This window comes from Corvus moneduloides, chromosome Z (assembly GCF_009650955.1).
Source record: "Corvus moneduloides isolate bCorMon1 chromosome Z, bCorMon1.pri, whole genome shotgun sequence".
Lineage (NCBI taxonomy): Eukaryota > Metazoa > Chordata > Aves > Passeriformes > Corvidae > Corvus > Corvus moneduloides.
Window position 1 is genome coordinate 15,990,976 of NC_045511.1, and position 14,062 is coordinate 16,005,037.

The following is a 14,062-nucleotide window of genomic DNA, read 5'->3' on the forward strand; positions in this document are numbered from 1 at the left end:
AGGGCAGGAAGACCTGCGGGGGCTCTTTGCAGCTGTGGTGAAAGGGCTTTGCAAATGCCTCTATCCTAGTGTGAGCATCCTCCAGCTGGCAAGAGGGGCTGCAGGCTGACCTGCTGTCCCTGCCCGCTTTACACCCAGAAGGGATTCTGGAAGCGAGGGGAGGGAAGGTGGGCAACCCCTCCTCCTGCACCTCCCTAGCTTCCCTGAAATTTGCCCTAGAACAAACTCTCAGGGATTAGCACCAGCCACATCCTGGTGAGAACAATATTAAGGGATTATGAGATTAGAAATACCATTTATGCCTAGAGGAATAACTCTAATTCTTATCTGATTGTCTACAGATGTCAGCAATCAAAGCGCCTCTTTCATGCAAAGCAGGGAGCGCTGTTGGGGTGGTAAGTGAACATGACTTGGCCCCCTCCTAGCACGAGGAGCTATCCTGCTGATATGTGCCCCGGATCGTGTTTGGCAGCAGCTGCTGGCGCATCAGTTCCTTCGTGGGGAAAAGCTGCTCATCAGAAGCCCTGTGCTGGGGCTGCATCCCCCTCCTCTTATGTCTCTGCTGGACTGTGCACCGAGGGTAAACTCAGCTGTGCCTGCTGCTTGCAGGGTGCTGGTGGAAAGCCTGGGGGAGTGGGTGCTGCTTTGCTCACAAGCAACACCACCCTGAAACTCCAGCTGCAAGCTCACCACAGCCCATTTGCCACCAGCTCCTCCTGCTCTGGGCTGTGTCTCCATGAACCATGTCAACACTAGGATACGCAGGGTGCATGGCCCCCCTGAGTGGTGCAAGGCTTTTCCTGCTCCCGGAGGCTCAGACAGCTTGAAAAAGAGACAAACTAATCAGGTCTGACCCCAAACCTGTGTGCTGCCCCACTGTACTCTCAGGATCTGCCTTACACCCTGTTTGAGGGGCTGGGATTGTTTGGGCTGGAGCATCACTGGCTTTGTGGCACAACTGCTCCTGGGCTGGCCAAGCACTTTGTGCCAGCTTGCCTGGGGAGGCAGCTCGTAATGGGGTGACCTGGGAGACTCTGCCCAGCCATTAAGGAAGGTAAGTGCTTCTGGGCATGCTGTGCCAAGCTCCTGTCTGCACGCTGGAGGCAGAGTTCGTGCCGTTTGATGGCACATTATCTCCATTCGGCTCCTCATCAAAAGCTCTCTGTCAATCCCTCCTTCGAAGGAGGGCTGTGAGAGCTTTCTGTCCTTCATGTTAATGCTTACATGACTATCTCCATCCTATCTCTCTTCTTCCTTCCCTTTCTCAGACCCAAGCCATCTCAACCCATTTTGTCCCATCTGCTTTTTCTGCCTTGCCTGTGCCTTGCAGACACCCCAGCACTTAGGCAACATTTCTCTCCTCCCAGCCAGGAGCAGGGCACACAGAAAGCCAAGGCACCATGGAGCTGGGATGGAGCAGGGTGAGGAGCACCCTAATTGGGGACATGCAGCATCCTCCGAACACCCCACATCCTCCTCTGCTGCAGGCTTTTCCTCGCAGCCCTGATCTGCACCACCAAACACCCGAGCCACATTATCCGATGAAAGAAACAGCAACCGTGCAGCTAAATCTGCAAGACAGGGATATGCACCTTCCTTAAGTCATTCACTTGAAGGCCATGGGAGAAAATTAGTTCATCTCACCTGACCTCCTGGGTTGCACAGGCCATTACGTCCCTCCATTACCCCTCTATTGAGCCCAATAACTCGTGTTTGACGGAACAATCTTTCAGCAAGGCAGCCAGCCTTGCTCTGCAGATAACAAGCGACAGAGGAGCCGACATGGCTTTTGGCAGTTTGTTCCAACGCTTAATCATTTTTTCTATTAAAAATATGAGCCTCATTTCTAATTCAAACGTGGTTGTGGCTCAGCTTCCAGTTATTGGCTCTAGTTCTGCCTTTGCTTGCTGGTTTACTACCCAGTACCTTCTCTGCTTGGAGGTAATTACCAAAAGGAGTCAAGGAATCTTTCCAGCTTCCCCTGAAGTCACTGAACAGACTATTTTAAGTCTTTCTCCTTTTGGCAGTTCCCCCTGGTCCCTTCACATCCTTTTTTACTCCCCTGTTTTCCCAGGGTCCTTCTCAAACAACTTCTTTGATAACATCACAGGAACGAAGCAAGGACCTAATATTGTCTTTGTTGTACATATGCAGCACTTGGCAGAGCTGGCTCAATCTTGGATCCAAGAGTCCCCTTTTTGGCCAGTCTGTCCCAACACAAACTCACAATTTGGGGCACCTCCATCCTGGCACCCTCCTGCAGGAGCTGTCTTCTGTGCTCTCTGCAATTTTGCTTTTTCATCTTAATCAAGCCCTGGAGGTGTGTGGCAGCACAGACATCACACTGCCACCATTCCTGGGCAACTGCTCTGCTCACTCCAAGTGGGAATCATCCCTGAGTTTTGCTGAGAGACAGGGAAGTAGGAGTAGGGGATGCTGCAAAATGATGCCTGCAACGACTGTATCTCACAGTGTCTCACAGTGACTTTTTAATGCCCATGAAAAAGCCCACTGCTCTTTTCCACTTCTGGACAAAACCCACGATGGGCCGACACAGCAGTCCTCACACCACCACGGTAAAAATCACATCCATGAACACTGCTTTGGCAGCTAAAAAAGTGAGTGGTGCTTCCCCTCCTGAGCCTTTGAGGGTGATGGGAGCATTGTTGGTGTGGCTATGCTGCTCCAGCAAAGCAAGAGAGGTTTGCAAAGGCCATGTATCACCACTGACATTTGCAGCAAGGAACAGCCTGGTGCTCTTGCACAGAACAACCCAGCAGCGTAATCACACTTGCTTTGCATTCATGTGAACAGCAGGACTGCCCACAGTACCAGCTCCTCCCTCCATGCTCTTTCCTCTAGGAATGTCTGGGTTTATGATTTGGACCTTAACTGGCCACTTAAGTCCAATGCTTCAGGTCAGCAGGAGACAGAGGAATTCCCCTCTCCCAAGAATTCATGATTCTGGGAGCAGAAAAAAGCAGAAGCAAACCCACATGCTGGCCAGGAGAGGGGGGAGCGATGGGGGGAAGGGCTGGATGAGGAGGCTGTGGCAGAAAGGGGAGGTTGTCCATGGCTGACACATCCAGCCCAGCTGCCTGTGAGCTGTCCCACTCCATGGTGTGAAGCAGGAACAAGCAGAACTGTGTGATCAGTGTGATGCTGCCCTGGGGTGGGCTGCAGTGGGTTGGAGTCCTGGCATTGGGGGTGTCCAACCTAGCACACCCCATTTGGGAAGCCTTGTAGGGTCAGGATGGTACTGAATCATCACACAGGTTTTTAAGCCAAATTCTGTGGCTTCAGAAAATTCCTCCCCAATCCGTGTCTTAATTTCCCCTTCTGCCTTTTCCTTTAGACTCTGACGTTTGTGTTTACTACCAGAATTGGGGAGGAATGGGAGGTAGCTTCTCTGTATCCCCAATGCAGCACTGGAGTCCATGTCCCTGGGTTTCAGAGAGGGCAAGAAAGAAAGAGGAGGAAGAGGCTGGTGAGTCAAAAGAGCCTTTTCAGAGGGCAGCAGCACCTGGCTGGCAACTCAGGGAGGTCAGGCACAGAGGGAAGAGGAAGCAGCTTGGGTCATATGGACAGAATAGGGATGAACTCTGCACTGGAGGGCTGAGCAATTATTCCCCTAAAAACGTGAGTGATACCACATCAACTGCAAAGACATCAAGAGATGACAAATTCCAGCTCATCCACCATACATACAACATATTTCACAGATCCCTGCTTCCAGCAGGCACTGGCTCAGACCAACACAGGTTGAACGGCATCCAGAAAGCAGCCAAAAGGCAGAGACCTGCTTGCAACACTCTGCTTTCCTCCCTGACCAAGAGGACAGGATGTAGCCATGACATGTGACAAGCCATGCCATGCAAGGCTGCTCCTTGGAACATGTGGAGCTGGGGCATGCTCAGTACAAAGCTACTCACATTGTCCAGCTGTGGAGAGGAAGAACATCCACGGTTGGGAATGCTCTAAACAAGACAGCCCAACACGAGCAAAAATGCAGCACCAAGGTCTGAGCTACAGCTCCAAACCTCCTCACGATTTCTTGGCGTGGACCCATTGAGTGATCTCCTGTCCACCAGAGGTGAACCTACTCTTCCTACACACCCTACACACCCTACACTTCCTACACACTCAGCCACACAGGACATCGAGTTTCCCTGTGAACCTGACTGTGGCCCAGTCTGGTTTTGCAATCACTCTCCTCCACGTCTCCCATCTGGGGCAAACAGCAGCGCTGGGGAGCCACTGCTGGTCCCTGCTGACACAAGGTTCTGTGCACACACTGCTGGACTCTGCTCTTCATGTCCCCAGAGCAAGACCAAATTTCCCCATGTGGCTTGGCACACGGGCTTATCTTTGATCACTTGCTTTTGACAAACACCCCTCTCCCTCCCCTGAATCACCAGCAGCCAGGCTGCCCAGGCTGGTACCCTGTGAGCTGGTGGAGAGAGGGGCACAGAGCCTGACATTAGCTGTGCTCGGCAGTCTGTGTATGGCTCCCGTCAGCGCAGAGAAGACCATCCTGGAGAGAAAACAAGCAGCCGTCACCCTAGGGATGGTATCATAAACCATTTTAATAAGGCATTTTTCTCCCCCTCCCCACCACCCTAACTCATGCGAACACTGCCTTGTTCAGTTGGCAGAAAATGATAAAGACCCCCAGGGAGTGCAGGAGGGGGAGAAAAGGGACATCTGTTTAGAGCATTTCTACTGCATGGCTCTCCCAGGCTATTTCTATCTCTTCTTGTCAAAATTTATCAACTGCGTAATTGTTTAAACAGCATTAAAGTGCTTGGAGCAAGAGCAACTGGAAATTGTCCTGCAGTTGCCTCTGGTACTGATGCTGACAGCTCAGGAAGGGACTGGGGAGAAAAGGGATCCATTGGGCATGGGAATCCTCTGACTCCTTTTCCGGGGGGGTGACACCACCCTGTCCTGCTAACGGGAGGAAAATAATCTCACTTTATCCTGGTGTGCTTCCCTGCTTTCCAGGCCCAAAGCTCTGCTCCTTCTCCTCTGCTCCCTCTCCTGACCTGCTGTTAGCACACATTTAGTCTGCTAAATTATTTACAGCAGAAGCAGCGGCTCGGGAAACCACAGCTAATGACAATGTCATTCACGCTGAAGTACCCTGGACCTTGCCCTGACCCTGCTAAGCCCTTGGCTGGCACCTCCCTGCCTGACTGGGCCCCACCGTCATTCCCAGCCACCTCCAGAAGTTTCAGAGAGAGATGGAAAAGCTTTGGATATTGGGAAAAGATGAGACTCTGCTGCTGCCTGCCATCTCTTCTCCTTCAGATATGAGAGATGTGGCTACAGAGGATCCACTGTGGGGTCTTCCCACCCCTGGTGAATGGTCTTCCCATGCCTGGCCTGGGTCCCTGCAAACATGGGCACATGTGGGCAGTGACAAGCAAGAGTTATGCCCTGTGCTGGTGACACTGGTGGGGTTTCTTCTTTCAGCACCTTCTGGGAAGCAAACAGTGATCTTATATAAGTACCAGAGGCATTTGGAGCTGTGGTGGAGAAAGGAAAACAGCATTCACATGTGGAGCATCCACCCCTTTGCTCACTGCCCCATGGCTGCAGCAACAGGGGGTGGCTGTATCCCAGCCTGTTCCTCCCTTCCCAGGACCCTGAAAGCTGCAGACACATTGCTGGTGAGCGGCAGGAAGCTTGCACCAAATATTTTGACAAGGGGCACTTAGGAGCAGCTCAGATAAAATCCTTCCTGGAGCAGAGGCCAGTGCAAACAGAGAACCAGTGTGTGTCCCCTCCAGTCCCCAAAGCAGTCACCGTCCCCCCCATGGCCACCCTCCCCCAGCCAAGGAGGGTTTGTCTTCTCAGCCCTAGGCATCCCTAATTCCTGGCACTGAAGAGCAAGGGTTGTGGGAAGCTGTTTAGACTGGACTTGGGATTCTTTAATTATGGAGCTGTTTTTGTCGTGTTAGGCAGGATAAACAAATCTCAGGAGAGCAGAAGGAGGCTGTGCTGCCATCCACCCTGGACATGGGATGGTGCTGCATGCAGCCTTCAGTATCTGTGCTAGGCAAGGATGGGGAGGGTTTTCCGGGAAGCTGCCAAGGCCCAAAGTCCTTTTTCCTTTTCTCCTCCAGCCCGGCAGCTGGAACCGGGCTCCCTCTCAGTCCTATCCCATCAGCTTATTCCCAGCCCAGCTGCAGGAGAGGATGCACAGTGAGCCTCTGGGGCTCATTTCACACGTAGGTCCAAAGCTCAGGATCTCACATTCACTAAGAGGGTTCTTGCATCTTAATCAGCCTCTCTGATGGACACTCCATCCCTGGCTCTGGCTGGTCACCGGCAACCCTGGAACTCTGACACTGGAGGAGGATGGCAAGGGAGTGACCACCTTCTCCCCTTCTCAGTGCCCTTGTGCTGCATGATACTCCTGCCATGACTCTGGTGGAGCCATGAGCTCCCCGTAGCACCCAACACAACACGGGCTCGGCGGTCAGTGGAGTCGAGTGTGGGGCCACATCCCTTCAGGCTGGTCACACTGGCCACCTCCTGGGCATGCTCTCCCTCAGACAGCATTGGCAAGGCCAGGACAGAGCTGCTGGTGCTGCTGTCCCGAGCCGTGGCTACTCATAAATGCCACGTGATGCTCTGCTGGCCCCACCACTGCATGTTCCTCGCCATCCCCAACTCCCCTGCGGGAAGGGGAGAGCCGTAAGGATGGGAGAGGGGATATTTTTATTGTTTCTGACACTGGCTGCCCCAGATTATCATGTTTTATGTAGCAAGCCAAGGAAGCATCACTCTGCTATGCTGCAGCTGGGCTGGCTGCCCAGCCCAGCGAGGGGAAGGCGGAGAGGAGCAGCAGGGCGCGGGTGTGAGCGTACGAGTGTGTGCACACGTGGGCCATGGGGCACGGCTTCATTCAGCCCTTCCCGCTGCGGCATGCAGCCTGCAGCCCCCCGAACGGGGCGGAAAGGTCGCCTGCTGCCTGCAAACGTGTTTGTTTTTCTAGTCCGGCTCCTAATTCGATTAGGACTAATTGCATTTGAGAGCGTGGTGGGGTTTTTGGGTGGGTTTTTTTTGGCTTTCTCCTTAAAGAGCCGGGATAATAATTTGCATACTGTTACCCGGTACGCCTTTCCAGCTCTCAGCCGTGCCAAGACCCGAAATCTGGTCGCAGGCAGCACAACTCATCCATTGAATTTTCCCAGCCATGAAAAAACAGCACAACATGGGAAGGCCTGCACACCTTGTGAAATAAAGCCAAATTTCAATAAACGAAGCATACCTGCAAGCTTGTTGACACTCCCTTTCTGCAGCTCTCAGGAATCAGGGGGTGATGCTTGACTGTGAATCACCCCAGGACCACTGCACCTACCCAGCCCCCAGTGCTGCCGGCACATGGGGGAAAAAAACCCCTCCATAGTAATGAACCCAACAGCCCTGGGGTGCATCTCCTGATTCTGGAATACCAGCAGTCATTTAAATTTATTAGCTCCACCCTTTGGTCCATGTTCATGTCCATCAACATGTAGGTTTGGTCCATGTTAATGTAGTCCTGCCTCAAGCAGTGCTTGGGCACAGCCTTGGGGTTGCCCTTGTGCAGGACTATCCCCAAAGGGCAGGAGCACACTGGGAGGGTGAAAGGGACAAATCCAATGGGCAGGTGCTCTTCCCTGCCAGCTGGCCCTGGTACGAGGGAATGGTCGCAGTCATGTTTAACTTGTTGCTCCTGAAATAGCCTAAGTTTACATCGCCATGGGAAGGGATTGGAAGAGTTCAGCGGGGAAAAATCCATAAAAAGGGCTTTTTTTAAAAAAAAAAACCACGCTCTGGATCACAGATTGCTGGATCACAGACCGCTGGACACAAGCAAGGAACCATCTGCATACACTGACCCCAAGCCCATGCTTCTTCCTCAGCATCCAGGCAGGAGCACCAGCCTGACCAGAGGCACCCTGATCTGAGGCAGAGGCATCTTCACCACTGGCTGCCAGAGCCAGCCAAACTTCTGTTCTCCCAAGCTGGCGTGTCATCAGTGCCCTTCTGCAGTTTTTTCCACCCAACCAACCCATGGAAGCAGGCAGGCACACACCAGTCCCTAGCACTGCCTTCCTCCACTGTTTAGCCAGTGCCCGTCACGGGATGCTCATGCCTGCCCTGGTAGAGCCAGAGGTGCACGTCTTACATGGAGAGGTCACTACCTCCTTGTTTTGCTTCTTTATTTTGGATAGGTGAAACAGAAAAAATGTTTTAAAAATAACAACAAAAATAGATGCAGACTTGTAGTACAACCCTCTGGTTGCAGCTGGAGCCCAGCTGGGAGGAAAAAGACTTCTAAGGCAGAGAAAAGGGAGGCTCTGATTATTTATTAGTGGCCGATGTTTGATTGCTTGCTAATCAGTCCAGAGAACACTCAGGCTCTCCTGGCCTCCCGCTCACATGTGGTTCCTGTTGCTTTGCCCCTTTCCCCCTCCCTCTCTCTGGTTTTGCTTTGTTTGTTTTTCTGTTAATTTGGTTGTTTTTTCCATGTCATTTTCTGTCAAACCGCATGTTTTTTCCTCTTTCTCTCGCCAGCCGCTGCAGTGACAGACATGGAGGAAGCAGGCTAGCCTGGGACTGCTTGTACTCTGCCAGTCCCTTTCCCACATCCATGGCCTGGGAGGCAGCAATGCCTCTGGGACTAGCACCAGGCTACAAGACGCTAGGCCACCACTGCGGCATGGAAGACGACTCCCCTGCCTGCATCCCGATCTGTGCCCCTGCTGCTGGAGGGGATTCTGCTGTATTTCCTCTCCCATGCAGACCCCATCCCTGCTTGCACTCCACCCCGTCAGGCTGCAGCCTTTTTGGGCAGCAGGATCAATGATGAGGGTCAGATGGATGTCCGCCAGGGCTTGGGCATCCCCAAAGCAGGATGGAAGGGCAAACGGGCAGAGGTGCTGGGCCAGGATAGAGATAAGGAGGTTAGAAAGGGACAGAGGGATGGGAGTGGAAGGAGGGTGCCTGCTCTGGCTGCCTCCCTCTCGCCCTCCCTTCTTTGCACACAAGGCCTCCCCACTCCCATGTGCGCTCTCCGGCTTCTGGCAGCCTTTCCGACGCGCGTTTCCACTCCTCTCTGGCCCATTAGCAGTATTTTTATAACATTCTGTAACGCACAGAGCCGTGTGCCAAACCTCAAGAGTGCATTATTTCCCAACGTCACTGTTATATCCACCCCCGGGCCCTCCGGCTGCGTGTTTCCAAATGCAGAGCTGTGGCTTGTGGGGGCAGCCAGGAGCCCGGCACCACACTCCCGTTACCCAGAGCCTTGCCCTCCCTCCTGGCCTGCTCCTGGTGCTCAGCCCTGGGCTCAGGCCAGGGATGCCTGGTGTGTCAAAAGACCTGGATCCATGTCCTGCTTCTGGCCACAGTTGGGCATCTGCTGTTCTCAGGCTGCAGGGCAGGTGATCACTGGACATAAACACCTGGTTGCTCTCCTGTGCTTCACCTCACACTCACCTGCCTGAAAAAAGGGGCAGACCAACAAATCACTGCTCAAAGTGCCCTGGAAGAGGTTTCCCCTGGAAAAGTGCCAGCTTCCCCCAGGCCAGTTTTTGCTGAGGATTCATGCCTTGTAGGTGGCTGATCTGGGACCTTTAGCGATAGACAAGCCTGTGGGCCCTTCCTTCTCGCCATCCCTGGATGCACACTGTCCCACTGCATGTGCACCAGTGTTCCCATTTCTGCAGTGGGCGAGACAGCCCAGCTACCCCCAGCCCCTGCAGGGTGCTGCTGGGCTCTGAGCCACATCCCCCATGATGTGGACCTAGGTGTCAAACTCTTCTCAAGGACCAGATGAGCTACCTGTGCCCTCCCTCCCGCCTGCTGAGCCACATTTATGAGACACCTTCACACACTTGTGCCTGCACCATTATGTAGCATCCTGGCCCCTTCAGCATTAAATCCCCACCCCAGATATCCTCTTGTCCCTCCATAGCCACTGGCATATCTAACCAAAGCTCCCTGCTCCTTGTGGGCCAGAGCCATTACAGATAACACCATTGAGAGTGGCTCAAATGCAGTCCAAACCTGGTGCTGAAGCTTCCCCATCCCTTCCAGGAGCTCCTCCTTTCAGCACAATCTGATTCCCTGTAGCTATTTCCTAAGCTGTGTTCCAATTCTCATACTAATCCACATTTTCTCTGGTTTAACTCATAATTTCCCATGTGGCATCATAGCAAATACTTCACTGAAGTCAAGACAGATTACACTGACCACATTTCTGGGCTTAAAAAACTGGTTCCCTTATCAAAGAGAGCTATCAGGTTAATCTGCTGTGATATATCCCTGGCAAGCCCCCCTTGTGTTTTTTTCCCATTTTCCATTTGTCTCCACGTCTTTAATTGCTCCCTCTTCCAAGTGCACCCCGCGGCCCCACTGTGCTATGGGGTCAGGCTGTCTGATCAGGACTTTTCCTTCTCTCAGGCATAGGAGACACATCGCACTGGGTACCACCACTGACCTCTCAGCTGCTAATGAGCCTTGCTAATGAACAGATGTCCTCACATGGGGATGAGGTTCTCCCCAAGCCTTCAGGGCATTGTCTTCTTTGACGGTGCCCCCACAACAGTGGATCCTCTCCACATTTTATGCTCCTTCCTCTCCCTTAGCCTGTGCTGCCCTTGCTCTCAGCATCGCTCAGACCCGGTGGGGTTCATCTGGTATCGGGCTCTGCCGAGCTTACTTTTAATCTCCCCTGAAACCTGTCTGCAGAACCAGCTCTGCTCTTCTCTCCTCGTTTGCTCTGCATTTATATGGCTAACCCCCCTTTTCATTTCCTCTGCAAGGTCTTGCTCAGCTTGACTTCTGGCAGGTCTCCCTTTATCCCTGTGCTCGCTGACCCCCACACCAGAGCTTGCTTTGCTAATTGACACCCTTTCCTGGTCCTCGACCCTTCTCTGCTCCCTCTCCACATCCTTCCTCGGGTGTTGTATGCTCAGGAGCACCCCTGCGTTGCCTGGGGGCCACATTCCAGGTACCATCATTTATTTAATGAGATCCCCAGCACTTCTCCACGTGCAGCCCCAGCCTCTCACTCTCACTGCAGTCGTCTTTCTTGTTGCCCCAGTAAAAGAGAAAAATGCAGGCACAGGCCTGTTTTCATTTAATTTCCCATGCAATTGAAATGAAATGAGTCCAAGATCCCTCAAATCCCAAGTTTGGGCTCCCAATGCACTCAGCTGCAGCAGCGATGCTACCACAGGGCCATGCTGCAGATCTCCCTCGAGTCACCCTTCTCCATCTACATGCCCAAGCCCATCTCCATTCCCTCCTGGGATGCTCCCAAACCCACTCCTTCGCATGAGTCCACACACCTCCAGAGAATCAATCAATCATGCCCAGCAGAGCCAGCACATTTGGGGTGGGGTGGGGGAGGCAGGGGCTGGGGGTGCAGTGCTGGGAAAAGAAACCCTGCAGAGAACATTAAATTAAAATCCAGCCAATTAAATTAATTACCACTAAAAGCGTCTCACCTGATTAGTTCCTTGCACAGTTAATTGTGTTAACAACACCAGACATGTGTTTATTTATTTGTCACCCTCTCTCCTGGGACCAGTGGCCCCAGCAGTGTCCAACTGGGTTTCTCAGCTGCCCAGTGCTCAGGGGGCTGTGAGTCTCCAGCAAGTGGGAACATAGTAATAGAAAACAGCAGGATTTGGGCTCTAATGCTGAACAATTCCCACGGGTCCCTGAGTGGATTGACAGGGATTACTATTAGCGAGCTGCTTAGTAGACGGAAGAGCCATTGCAAAATCACGGTGATGCCACAGCTGCAGAGGAGGTGGCTGGAGGCTGCAAACCTCTCCCCACTCCCCGTTTCCTGCAGACCCAGGCTGCAGCCCTCTGTGCACTGGCACAGCCTGGGACCTCTCCGTAGATGGGATCTGGTGAGCACATGCCCAAGCAAAGGAGCTGCACAGCCTCCCTCTGCTGCTGCCTGCACCAGATCCAGCTCCTGCCTTTTCCGGCTCTGAACTAGCTGTGAACACCTCCTGACCAGACAATGCAGCTAAAAAGCCCCTGACTCATTTGCTAGGCAGCAGCAGTGGCCATTTTGCCTGTCATACTCCCAACCCCCACACCTGCTCACTTGCCCTGTGCTGACTGCTTCCCCTCACCTGCTTCTTATATCACCTACCAGCTCCTTCCAGCACCCCTTCTTGTTGGCCGACACGCCAGGATCCATCCCACATGACCCTAAATGAGTTGGACACTGAACAACATTGCTAAAATTCAAATCCCTCCTCTAGGTGCAGTGAACCCCTCATGCCTTATTTTCAGGGCTTACACAGACCCTCGTGTGACCCTCTGTCCCTGGACCATGGCCTAGGATGGAAACACCACCCTGGCTCTGACACAAGGTGCAGAAGGTGAGATAAGGAGTAGAGGAAGGCTCTGCTGTGTCTTCCAAACCTGGGAACATAACACCCACCTACAAACACCATGACACATCCCTGGATGGTGGAGCTCTCAGCTGGTGCATCACAGTTACCATCCTGCAGCCGGCTAAGCCGGCTGGTGCTCCCAGACACCCACGGCTGCCAGTTGGATACGCTGTGCTGCAAAACACACAGTTGCTATCAGCTGTACAAACACAGCAGCCCTCAAAACACACAGCTGCTATCAGCTCTCAGCATCATGTGAAATATAGCACAACTCTTATCTCCCACGCTGAGGCCTGTGAATCGGCACATCCCGCGTAGAATGCAAAATGCTGAGGGACAAGCAGCTGTCCTCCAGCACGCCTGTGCAAACCCAGGGATCACCAACACCTTTTGGTTGCTCCTCTGAAACAACCACACTGCAGTAATGCCAGTCAGGGCTTGTCCTTGCTGACTGCAATCCTCTTTGACTGCATTTTCCATCTACAGAGATGGTTTCTGTGGCACAAGACTGGATGGAGAAGCTACATCCCTTCTCAAATTATTCCTGAGGCACCATTTAATTTACTGGCTTTGATCCAAGGCTTGGGGCAGAGTGGCTGATTCCAGCAGGGATTAGTATGCCATGAGGACCTCATATGGTGGTGTGCAGCTGACAACCCTATGTATGGAAAGTAGAGGGGTTGGCATGGCAGGAGAGGGGGCTGTGAGGAGTCAATATGGGAGCAGAAACTGCCCCCCTCCACGTGACATGCTGGGGTACTCACTTCCCACCTTCAGGTAGGTCTGGTATTTGAGGTGCCAGGAGGAGCCCTCATAGCAGGAATACTGGCCACTCTGTGACAGGTCGACATTCTTCAGGATCAGGTAGGACCCATTCAGGTGGGACTCATCGATGTCAGTGCCGTTGGCTGTCCAGGTCACGGCTGCATCCCAGTCCATGGAGCCACACTTCATGGTCACGTCCGCACCTACGCGCTCGTACTGGGTGTGGCTGTCTGTGGGAAGGAAGAGGAGAAAAACAGGTGAGCTCAGAGCCTCTCAGCACAGCTGCCTTGGAAATAAGATATTACCATCCCATCCATTAAGTAAGAGAAGAATTGAGGCATGGACTGACACTGTTGTTGGCCAGGGAAGTCCAAGTTCTTCTCCTGTCCCCAGTCATGATTTATTTTAGGCTAGAGTGGACAAGTGATCAAATACCAGGGGATCAGTATTCGTGGACCACCTTCACCCACAGGATGGTTTCCTCTCACCTTTGCTATGGAGAACACATGTTAGGGGTGCAAGTACGGCTCACCAGCCAAACACCTCACAGCACAGCCAGGCACACAACACATTGCCAGTCCTGTATCTAGGTGACTTGCTGCAGGACAAAAATCAAACACACGCATCAGAAACTCCCATCAGAGATACAACAGAGCCCCAGGACTTGCCACCAGCAAACTCCACGTATTTACTAGCACAGATGGGAAGCAGGTAACTCTCCCTGCAATTCCCTACCCAGGAAAGCAGATAGGAGGATTGCAACCTAACCATGCTGTGGAAAGGCACAGCTGCTTGGTGCATGCAGTGCTGTTTGTCTCTCTGTCTGGGTTTTCTTTTCTTTCCACAATAACATGATGCCTTGCTGAGCTGTTTGATGT

At 52.8% G+C, this 14,062-nt stretch overlaps 1 protein-coding gene across 8 annotated transcripts in view; it reads right to left on the reverse strand.

Moving 5' to 3' along the window:
- Positions 1-14,062, reverse strand: part of CNTFR (ciliary neurotrophic factor receptor) — a 200,707-nt gene that overhangs the window by 44,035 nt on the left and 142,610 nt on the right. For all 8 annotated transcript variants that reach the window (XM_032096471.1, XM_032096472.1, XM_032096473.1 and 5 more), the window contains one exon: positions 13,184-13,414. In XM_032096471.1, coding sequence (XP_031952362.1) covers positions 13,184-13,414 — 231 coding nt within the window. The remainder of the gene's footprint in view (positions 1-13,183; positions 13,415-14,062) is intronic.